The sequence below is a fragment of the Panulirus ornatus genome, chromosome 15, assembly GCF_036320965.1.
Source record: "Panulirus ornatus isolate Po-2019 chromosome 15, ASM3632096v1, whole genome shotgun sequence".
Classification (NCBI taxonomy): domain Eukaryota; kingdom Metazoa; phylum Arthropoda; class Malacostraca; order Decapoda; family Palinuridae; genus Panulirus; species Panulirus ornatus.
In genome coordinates, this window is record NC_092238.1 from 30822607 (window position 1) to 30834631 (window position 12025).

The window sequence follows — 12025 nt, forward strand, 5'->3', positions numbered from 1 at the left end:
ACTTGACCCTCAACCCTACTGTACCTAATAACCTTACTCTTATTCACATTTAATCTCAACTTTCTTCTTTCTCACACTTTACCAAACTCAGTCACTAGCTTCTGCAGTTTCTCACATGAATCAGCCACCAGCGCTGTATCATCAGCGAACAACAACTGACTCACTTCCCAAGCTCTCTCATCCACAACAGACTGCATACTTGCATACATTCATCAAAAAGCTACATCGTCCATATAAAATCTTAATATAACGATGTGATACTGGGGAAAGCCTTTCATCCAACACATCATTTTTAATGAAGAGACTTGTTATGGGAGACATTCATGGTATCAACTGACTCATCATATCCAAATGATTATTCACCAAGCTGTACCAATCACCAGATTTTGACAAAATTTCACAAAATGGATGAAGATGCCGATCAAGCCTCATAATATCTATAAGAGTTGTGTAACTACGAGAACTCTTCTTTTTGTTTACTTTTGCAAATGAAACTTCCATATTCACTCTACTGCAATTATCATTCAGCACATAAAGCTTTTCACCCAGCCATTAAGTGGATGCCGAAAAGAAAATCTAAATTAAGTGAAAAATAACTGACCTCACAGGACTGCCACTTGTTGGGGATGACTGGCCGTTGTTTGTATATACACACCACCTTTCGCATTTCTTCAATGGTTGGATCATTGGGAACCATATCATAGTATGGTAACTGGTACTCCTCACATCCACCACCTGCAATTGAAATATTGTAAAAACATTTATACATACAGGAATTGAAACAGTCCAAGGTTAATATGACTTACTTCCTGCCCTGGAAGTCCCTTCTTATCTTTATGATACTCCTGCAGGGCTCAGGAAGCTGGCCATGTTTACTGGCTAATATACATAGGTCATAAGGTGTGCTGATGTTGTATGTGTCTACATGCAAAGAGTGCATGGCAAGTGAGGAAGAAGTGCTTGGTGTCTTCACTGTGGTATCTGCAATGTGGACATGAGGTGTCTTGGGGTACGATGAAATGGTTTTTGTTGTATTGTGACATCCAGACAACAAATGGGAAAATACAACTCAAATCTGTGTGGGGAGTGTTACTTATGATGGATGATTATCTGATGGGGTGGAACATACAAATGAGTTGGGAGGGCAGTTGTTTGATGTTTGATGGGTTATTTCAGCACACATGTTCTGTCAGTGTAATATTTGTTCGGGCAGGGAAATCTGTGAGTACAGGTAACTGAAGTATGACCATCAGTACTAACAGTTTTCTGGATTACTTTCATCTTACCTTAAAGTATACTGTACTTATGGCTCCTTCTATTTTCTAGCCCTAAATGGAAGAACTATTCTTGAACCATATGCAGGTGCCTGTTATGGCTTAATCCCACTATCCAGGCAGTCCAAGTTTCCCTCAGGAGTACATTGGTTCCTTTATTGATGAGAAGACTCTAGAGATACCACACTACACTTAACTCTCATTGGCAGGCAAAAATGTCAACAAAGCTCAGTTACTCAAGAACTTTTTACTACACAGTGTAGTTTTGAAATTCTGTGTAGTCCAGATGATAAAAACTGCCAACTACTCATATTTACAAATATAAAGAAACCATGAGAAGTGACTGAAAAGGATAACTCAGTCTGTGAGTAAAGAAAGATAAGTCTTATCGACAATCCCCCACAGGGGCTGTTGGATAAACACATGGTTTAGGTGGTGGCATGCAAAGTGCAAACTGATATTAACAAAAAGCTGTGTTTAAAAGGCTGGGGTTATTTGTGGCTCAGAATACTTCAATATTTTCAATTTGGCTCAAATCTTATCGTGTGGAAGAAAACTTTATCAAGGTAGCAACTGAAAGGGTTAGTCCTTTTAATTTGATATGTTTATTCTGAAGCCACAACCAAGGTAATGAATTATTTGAGTACAAAGAAATTTCCTATAAGACAAAAAGAAATAAAAGGGTTATAAAATATAGGCAGGTAAAGAATTGCTTACACATAAGTTGTGAATAATAAAAACTATGAAGAAAAGGAAAACAGTCGTCACAACAGCAGAAAGATTCTCATTTATCACAAATGCATGGAATGATAAGAAAACAGTCATCAAATCAGTTGGTGGTTGATTACACCCATAAGAGAAAAATGTAAGAAAACAAGTGGGATGAGGGTCATTTAAAACTTTCAAGACTACAGCCATACTTGCAGAAGTCAAGAGAACTGGGATTCTAGCCTCTTCCTGCCCTAATTCAAACTTTATTGGTATGCAGAGGTATCATGTCATTGGCTACTACAATTATTGCCAGGTAAAAATCATAAAGTGTTGGTTATTCACATTAAATAACAGGGTAGTACAACTCATAGTGTTACAACTCTGGCTGCACTTGTCTGGGTTACCTTTTTCTGCTATCATTTAAAATGAATGGCCTACTTTATCAGTATGCAGAGCTGCCTTATGTCACAAACAACTCATTAAAAAGCACTGGGAAAGAATCTTCAAGAGTCAGTTACCCATATAATACAAGGGGATGGTATGATCTTGGCATGTGTACCATATCTACCAAATGTCGTAGGATGGATTACAAAAGTGACCCAAATTACCCCACCTACCAATAACCAAGATATATAAACATTGATTTCATGGCATATTATCAATTGCCTCAACCTGGTAACAGTCGAGCCCTTTTATCATTTCCAATTTTGCCTTGTGTAGCTATCTTACCTGTGTTACATCTTCTGGCTATTTCCCAATACACCAGGCCTAAGGCATATACATCTGCCCGCTTGAAGGAATCAAAGTGGTTCATGTTCACTGACTCATCAAGACACTGCAAAGAAAGATTATTAAAGAATGTCACAAAACTTAACAGCTAAAGCTATTCAAGCCTAAATTTAATGTTCTTTCTTTTCAGTTTAAAGGAATAATATCAAAAGGGTACAGAAACAGCCACATATTTCTTTTCTTTCATACTTGTTTGCTGTTTACTATGCTAGAGAGATAGCACCAAGAAAAGACAAAGAAAAGACTCAATCTTTCACGTACATTCTCTAGCTGTCATGTGTAGTGCAACAAATCACAGCTCCTGTCCACAACCACATCCCTCAGATCTTTCTACAGTTTCCCTCGGATGCTTCATATGACATGGTTCATTCCACTGACAGCAGATTGTCCTTTGCATACCACATTACTCCAATTCACTCTATCCCTCATGCATGATGAGAACCTAAGTACTCCATCCTTTCATCTCCAATTTGGACTCCCCCTTATGCTTACCCTCTCCACCTCTTGCATGTCTATCATCTTTGTTCACTTTTCCACACATATTCTCTCCATATGCCCAAGCCATTTCAGCACACCTTATTCAGCTCTTTCAACCATACTCTACTTATTGCCACACTTCTCCCTTACCTTGTTATTACTTGCTTGATCATCTTTCCACAGGAACAGACAAAGAAAGGCCACATCCACTAACATACATATATTCATTTATTATACTTGATCACTATTTCCCACACCAGTGAGGTAGCAACAGGAAACAGATGAAGAAAGACCCATCCACTCATATACACAAATATATACATACTTTTTTTTTCTATACATATTCGCCATTTCCCACATTGGCAAGGTCATTAAAAACAGAGGACTGAGCCTTAGAGGGAATATACTCACTTGGCCCCCTTCTCTGGTCCTTCTTTTGGGAAATCAAAAACAAGAGGTGAGGATTTCCAATGCATCCAACCTCCTCCATACAACACACTCTATAGCCCATGCCTTGCAACCATATAATATTGCTGGGACTACTATTCCTTCAAACATACCCATTTTTGCCCTCCGAGATAACATTTTCTCTTTCCACACATTCTTCATCACTCCCAGAACCACCCCCACTCCCACCCTATGACTTACTTTCACTTTCATGGTTTTATTCACCTTTAAGTCCACTCCAAAATATCTAAAATACTTTACTTCCTCCAATTCTTCTCCATTAAAACTGACATCCCAACTAACTTGTCACTCAACACTGCTGAACCTAACAACCTTGCACTTTTTCACATTCACTCTTAACTTTCTCCTTTCACACACTTTTCCAAACCCATTCACCAACTTTTGCAGCTTCTCACTTGAATCAAGCACCAGTCCTATTCAGCAACATGGGAGACAGCGACAAAGTATAATAAATAATAAAAATACATATGTTTTAGTTAAAAATGTACACCAAACTTTTGCATGTACTATCTGGCCAACAGATGCATGTATAAAACTACATGAGACCAAAAATAGCCTCACAAAAGTATAAAAACTTATGCACTAGCAGTAGTAAACATACTATTTTGCTTTGTCACTGTCTCCCACGTTAGTGAGGTAGCGCAAGGAAACAGACGAAAGAATGGCCCAACCCACATGTATATACATACACGTCCACACACAGACATATACATGTACACACATGTACATAATTCATAGTCTGCCTTTATTTATTCCCATCACCATCTCGCCACAAATGGAATAACAACCCCCTCCCCCCTCATATGTGCGAGGTTGCGCCAGGAAAAGACAACAAAGGCCACATTCGTTCACACTCAGTCTCTAGCTGTCATGTAATAATGCACCGAAACCACAGCTCCCTTTCCACATCCAGGCCCTACACAACTTTCCATGGTTTACCCCAGACGCTTCACATGCCCTGATTCAATCCATTGACTGCACGTCGACTCTGGTATACCACATCGTTCCAATTCACTCTGTTCCTTGCATGCCTTTCACCCTCCTGCATGTTCAGGCTTCGATCACTCAAAATCTTCTTCACTCCATCTTTCCACCTCCAATTTGGTCTCCCACTTCTCCTCGTTCCCTCCACCTCTGACACATATATCCTCTTGGTCAATCTTTCCTCTCTCATTCTCTCCATGTGACCAAACCATTTCAAAACACCCTCATCTGCTCTCTCAACCACACTCTTTTTATTTCCACACATCTCTCTTACCCTTACATTACTTAATCAAACCACCTCACACCACATATTGTCCACAAACATCTCATTTCCAGCACATCCACCCTACTGCGCACAACTCTATCCATAGTCCATGCCTCGCAGCCATACAACATTGTTGGAAGCACTATTCCTTCAAACATTTTTGCTTTCTGAGATAATGTTCTCAACTTCCAAACATTCTTTAAGGCTCACAGAATTTTCGCCCCCTCCCCCACCCCACCCTATGATTCACTTCCGCTTCCATGGTTCCATCCACTGCCAAATCCACTCCCAGATATCTAAAACACTTTACTTCCTCCAGTTTTTCTCCATTCAAACTTACCTCCCAATTGACTTGACCCTCAACCCTACTGTACCTAATAACCTTGCTCTTATTCACATTTACTCTTAACTTTCTTCTTTCACACACTTTACCAAACTCAGTCACCAGCTTCTGCAGTTTCTCACATGAATCAGCCACCAGCGCTGTATCATCAGCGAACAACTGACTCACTTCCCAAGCTCTCTCATCCACAACAGACTGCATACTTGCCCCTTTCCAAAACTCTTGCATTCACCTCCCTAACAACCCAATCCATAAACAAATCAAACAACCATGGAGACATCACACACCCCTGTCGCAAACCTACATTCACTGAGAACCAATCACTTTCCTCTCTTCCTACACGTATACATGCCTTACATCCTCGATAAAAACTTTTCACTGCCTCTAACAACTTGCCTCCCACACCATATATTCTTAATACCTTCCACAGAGCATCTCTATCAACTCTATCATATGCCTTCTCCAGATCCATAAATGATACATACAAATCCATTTGCTTTTCTAAGTATTTCTCACATACATTCTTCAAGGCAAACACCTGATCCACACATCCTCTACCACTTCTGAAACCACACTGCTCTTCCCCAAACTGATGCTCTGTACATGCCTTCACCCTCTCAATCAATAACCTCCCATATAATTTACCAGGAATACTCAACAAACTTATACCTCTGTAATTTGAGCACTCACTCTTATCCCCTTTGCCTTTGTACAATGGCACTATGCAAGCATTCTGCCAATCCTCAGGCACCTCACCATGAGTCATACATATATCAAATAACCTTACCAACCAGTCAACAATACAGTCACCCCCCTTTTTTAATAAATTCCACTGCAATACCATCCAAACCTGCTGCCTTGCCGGCTTTCATCTTCCGCAAAGCTTTTACTACCTCTTCTCTGTTTACCAAATCATTTTCCCTAACCCTCTCACTTTGCACACCACCTCGACCAAAACACCCTATATCTGCCACTCTATCATCAAACACATTCAACAAACCTTCAAAATACTCACTCCATCTCCTTCTCACATCACCACTACTTGTTATCACCTCCCCATTTGCGCCCTTCACTGAAGTTCCCATTTGCTCCCTTGTCTTACGCACTTTATTTACCTCCTTCCAGAACATCTTTTTATTTTCCCTAAAATTTAATGATACTCTCTCACCCCAACTCTCATTTGCCCTTTTTTTCACCTCTTGCACCTTTCTCTTGACCTCCTGTCTCTTTCTTTTATACATCTCCCACTCATTTGCATTTTTTCCCTGCAAAAATCGTCCAAATGCCTCTCTCTTCTCTTTCACTAATACTCTTACTTCTTCATCCCACCACTCACTACCCTTTCTAATCAACCCACCTCCCACTCTCCTCATGCCACAAGCATCTTTTGCGCAATCCATCACTGATTCCTTAAATACATCCCATTCCTTCCCCACTCCCCTTACTTCCATTGTTCTCACCTTTTTCCATTCTGTACTCAGTCTCTCCTGGTACTTCCTCACACAAGTCTCCCAGGGATAAAATATATATATATATATATATATATCTTTCTTTCTTTCAAACTATTCGCCATTTCCCGCTTTAGCGAGGTAGCGTTAAGAACAGAGGACTGGGCCTTGGAGGGAATATCCTCACCTGGCCCCCTTCTCTGTTCCTTGTTTTGGAAAATTAAAAAAAAAAAACGAGAGGGGAAGATTTCCAGCCCCCCGCTCCCTCCCCTTTTAGTCGCCTTCTACGACACACAGGGAATACGTGGGAAGTATTCTTTCTCCCCTATCCCCAGGGATAATATATATATATATATATATATATATATATATATATATATATATATATATATATATATATATATATATATATATATATATATATATATTTTTTTTTTTTATACTATTCGCCATTTCCTGCGATAGCGAGGTAGCGTTAAGAACAGAGGACTGGGCCTTTGAGGGAATATCGTCATCTGGCCCTCTTCTCTGTTCCTTCTTTTGGAAAATTAAAAAAAAAAAACGAGAGGGGAGGATTTCCAGCCCCCCTGCTCCCTTCCCTTTTAGTCGCCCTCTACGACACGCAGGGAATACGTGGGAAGTATTCTTTCTCCCCTATCCCCAGGGAAAATATATATATATATATATATATTTTTTTTCTTTTATTATACTTTGTCGCTGTCTCCCGCGTTTGCGAGGTAGCGCAAGGAAACAGACGAAAGAAATGGCTCAACCCACCCCCATACACATGTATATACATACGTCCACACACGCAAATATACATACCTACACAGCTTTCCATGGTTTACCCCAGATGCTTCACATGCCTTGATTCAATCCACTGACAGCACGTCAGCCCCGGTATGCCACATCGCTCCAATTCACTCTGTTCCTTGCCCTCCTTTCACCCTCCTGCATGTTCAGGCCCCGATCACACAAAATCTTTTTCACTCCATCTTTCCACCTCCAATTTGGTCTCCCTCTTCTCCTCGTTCCCTCCACCTCCGACACATATATCCTCTTGGTCAATCTTTCCTCACTCATTCTCTCCATGTGCACAAACCACTTCAAAACACCCTCTTCTGCTCTCTCAACCACGTTCTTTTTATTTCCATATATCTCTCTTACCCTTACGTTACTCACTCGATCAAACCACCTCACACCACACATTGTCCTCAAACATCTCATTTCCAGCACATCCATCCTCCTGCGCACAACTCTATCCATAGCCCACGCCTCGCAACCATACAACATTGTTGGAACCACTATTCCTTCAAACATACCCATTTTTGCTTTCCGAGATAATGTTCTCGACTTCCACACATTCTTCAAGGCCCCCAGAATTTTCGCCCCCTCCCCCACCCTATGATCCACTTACGCTTCCATGGTTCCATCCGCTGCCAGATCCACTCCCAGATATCTAAAACACTTCACTTCTTCCAGTTTTTCTCCATTCAAACTTACCTCCCAATTGACTTGACCCTCAACCCTACTGTACCTAATAACCTTGCTCTTATTCACATTTACTCTTAACTTTCTTCTTCCACACTCTTTACCAAACTCAGTCACCAGCTTCTGCAGTTTCTCACATGAATCAGCCACCAGCGCTGTATCATCAGCGAACAACAACTGACTCACTTCCCAAGCTCTCTCCTCCCCAACAGACTTCATACTTGCCCCTCTTTCCAAAACTCTTGCATTTACCTCCCTAACAACCCCATCCATAAACAAATTAAACAACCATGGAGACATCACACACCCCTGTCGCAAACCTACATTCACTGAGAACCAATCACTTTCCTCTCTTCCTACATGTACACATGCCTTACATCCTCGATAAAAACTTTTCACTGCTTCTAAAAACTTTCTTCCCACACCATATATTCTTAATACCTTCCACAGAGCATCTCCATCAACTCTATCATATGCCTTCTCCAGATCCATAAATGCTACATACAAATCCATTTGCTTTTCTAAGTATTTCTCACATACATTCTTCAAAGCAAACACCTGATCCACACATCCTCTACCACTTCTGAAACCACACTGCTCTTCCCCAATCTGATGCTCTGTACATGCCTTCACCCTCTCAATCAATACCCTCCCATATAATTTACCAGGAATACTCAACAAACTTATACCTCTGTAATTTGAGCACTTACTCTTATCCCCTTTGCCTTTGTACAATGGCACTATGCACGCATTCCGCCAATCCTCAGGCACCTCACCATGAGTCATACATACATTAAATAAAGTTACCAACCAGTCAACAATACAGTCACCCCCTTTTTTAATAAATTCCACTGCAATACCATCCAAACCTGCTGCCTTGCCGGCTTTCATCTTCCGCAAAGCTTTCACTACCTCTTCTCTGTTTACCAAATCATCTTCCCTAACCCTCTCACTTTGCGCACCACCTCGACCAAAACACCCTATATCTGCCACTCTATCATCAAACACATTCAACAAACCTTCAAAATACTCACTCCATCTCCTTCTCACATCACCACTACTTGTTATCACCTCCCCATTTGCGCCCTTCACTGAAGTTCCCATTTGCTCCCTTGTCTTACGCACCCTATTTACCTCCTTCCAGAACATCTTTTTATTCTCCCTAAAATTTAATGATACTCTCTCACCCCAACTCTCATTTGCCCTTTTTTTCACCTCTTGCACCTTTCTCTTGACCTCCTGTCTCTTTCTTTTATACATCTCCCACTCAATTGCATTTTTTCCCTGCAAAAATCGTCCAAATGCCTCTCTCTTCTCTTTCACTAATACTCTTACTTCTTCATCCCACCACTCACTACCCTTTCTAATCAAACCACCTCCCACTCTTCTCATGCCACAAGCATCTTTTGCGCAATCCATCACTGATTCCCTAAATACATCCCATTCCTCCCCCACTCCCCTTACTTCCATTGCTCTCACCTTTTTCCATTCTGTACTCAGTCTCTCCTGGTACTTCCTCACACAGGTCTCCTTCCCAAGCTCACTTACTCTCACCACCCTCTTCACCCCAACATTCACTCTTCTTTTCTGAAAACCCATACAAATCTTCACCTTAGCCTCCACAAGATAATGATCAGACATCCCTCCAGTTGCACCTCTCAGCACATTAACATCCAAAAGTCTCTCTTTCGCACGCCTGTCAATTAACACGTAATCCAATAACGCTCTCTGGTCATCTCTCCTACTTACATAAGTATACTTATGTATATCTCGCTTTTTAAACCAGGTATTCCCAATCATCAGTCCTTTTTCAGCACATAAATCTACAAGCTCTTCACCATTTCCATTTACAACACTGAACACCCCATGTATACCAATCATTCCCTCAACTGCCACATTACTCACCTTTGCATATATATATATATGTAAGGCATGTGTACGTGTAGGAAGAGAGGAAAGTGATTGGTTCTCAGTGAATGTAGGTTTGTGGCAGGGGTGTGTGATGTCTCCATGGTTGTTTAATTTGTTTATGGATGGGGTTGTTAGGGAGGTAAATGCAAGAGTTTTGGAAAGAGGGGCAAGTATGAAGTCTGTTGGGGATGAGAGAGCTTGGGAAGTGAGTCAGTTGTTGTTCGCTGATGATACAGCGCTGGTGGCTGATTCATGTGAGAAACTGCAGAAGCTGGTGACTGAGTTTGGAAAAGTGTGTGGAAGAAGAAAGTTAAGAGTAAATGTGAATAAGAGCAAGGTTATTAGGTACAGTAGGGTTGAGGGTCAAGTCAATTGGGAGGTGAGTTTGAATGGAGAAAAACTGGAGGAAGTGAAGTGTTTTAGATATCTGGGAGTGGATCTGGCAGCGGATGGAACCATGGAAGCGGAAGTGGATCATAGAGTGGGGGAGGGGGCGAAAATCCTGGGGGCCTTGAAGAATGTGTGGAAGTCGAGAACATTATCTCGGAAAGCAAAAATGGGTATGTTTGAGGGAATGGTGGTTCCAACAATGTTGTATGGTTGCGAGGCGTGGGCTATGGATAGAGTTGTGCGCAGGAGGATGGATGTGCTGGAAATGAGATGTTTGAGGACAATGTGTGGTGTGAGGTGGTTTGATCGAGTGAGTAACGTAAGGGTAAGAGAGATGTGTGGAAATAGAAAGAGCGTGGTTGAGAGAGCAGAAGAGGGTGTTTTGAAGTGGTTTGGGCACATGGAGAGGATGAGTGAGGAAAGATTGACCAAGAGGATATATGTGTCGGAGGTGGAGGGAACAAGGAGAAGAGGGAGACCAAATTGGAGGTGGAAAGATGGAGTGAAAAAGATTTTGTGTGATCGGGGCCTGAACATGCAGGAGGGTGAAAGGAGGGCAAGGAATAGAGTGAACTGGAGCGATGTGGTATACCGGGGTTGACGTGCTGTCAGTGGATTGAAGCAGGGCATGTGAAGCGTCTGGGGTGAGCCATGGAAGGCTGTGTAGGTGTGTGTGTTTGCGTGTGTGGACATGTGTATATACATGTGTATGGGGGTGGGTTGGGCCATTTCTTTTGTCTGTTTCCTTGCGCTACCTTGCAGATGCGGGAGACAGCAACAAAGCAAAAAAAAAAAAAAAAAAAAAAAAAATATTCCCTGGGGATAGAGGAGAAAGAATACTTCCCACGTATTCCCTGCGTGTTGTAGAAGGCGACTAAAAGGGAAGGGAGCAGGGGCTGGAAATCCTCCCCTCTCAATTTTTTTTAATTTTCCAAAAGAAGGAACAGAGAAGGGGGCCACGTGAGGATATTCCTTCAAAGGTCCAGTCCTCTGTTCTTAACGCTACCTTGCTAACGCGGGAAATGGCGAATAGTATGAATAAAAAAAAAAAACACTAATATAAAATCATCAGGAGTATTATCTACTTTCTGTGCAATAATTAAATTTGAAAACTGTAAGACTCACCTCTGGAGCTAAATATCGCTTGGTTCCCACCCTATTATTAGGGACAATATCAACAGTGTCAGTAGCAGAATCATACCTCACAGCCAGACCTAGGTCAGCTATGGCACAAGTACCATTTGATTTGACAAGGATATTTTTGCTTTTTAAATCTCTATGTGCAATGGCTGGTTTTCCTGAAAGAAAAAGAAAATTTCTCAATGTAAGACCTATACAATATGTATTGACAGGGTTATACAATTACAAGTGCTTCCCAAAGTAAAAGCAAATACACAAAATCAATTCTATTATGTTCCGGGCCAGTACAAATAAAAATTTCAAATTCTCAGTGGAATCCATATGACACAATCCT

At 41.3% G+C, this 12025-nt stretch overlaps 1 protein-coding gene across 4 annotated transcripts in view; it reads right to left on the reverse strand.

The window, feature by feature from the left end:
- LOC139753815 (TGF-beta receptor type-1-like) overlaps positions 1 to 12025 on the reverse strand; it is a 255338-nt gene that overhangs the window by 28086 nt on the left and 215227 nt on the right. For all 4 annotated transcript variants that reach the window (XM_071670714.1, XM_071670712.1, XM_071670710.1 and 1 more), the window contains exons 10-12: positions 11677 to 11849; positions 2715 to 2820; positions 602 to 735 (exon numbers count right to left, since the gene is read on the reverse strand). In XM_071670714.1, coding sequence (XP_071526815.1) covers positions 602 to 735; positions 2715 to 2820; positions 11677 to 11849 — 413 coding nt within the window. The remainder of the gene's footprint in view (positions 1 to 601; positions 736 to 2714; positions 2821 to 11676; positions 11850 to 12025) is intronic.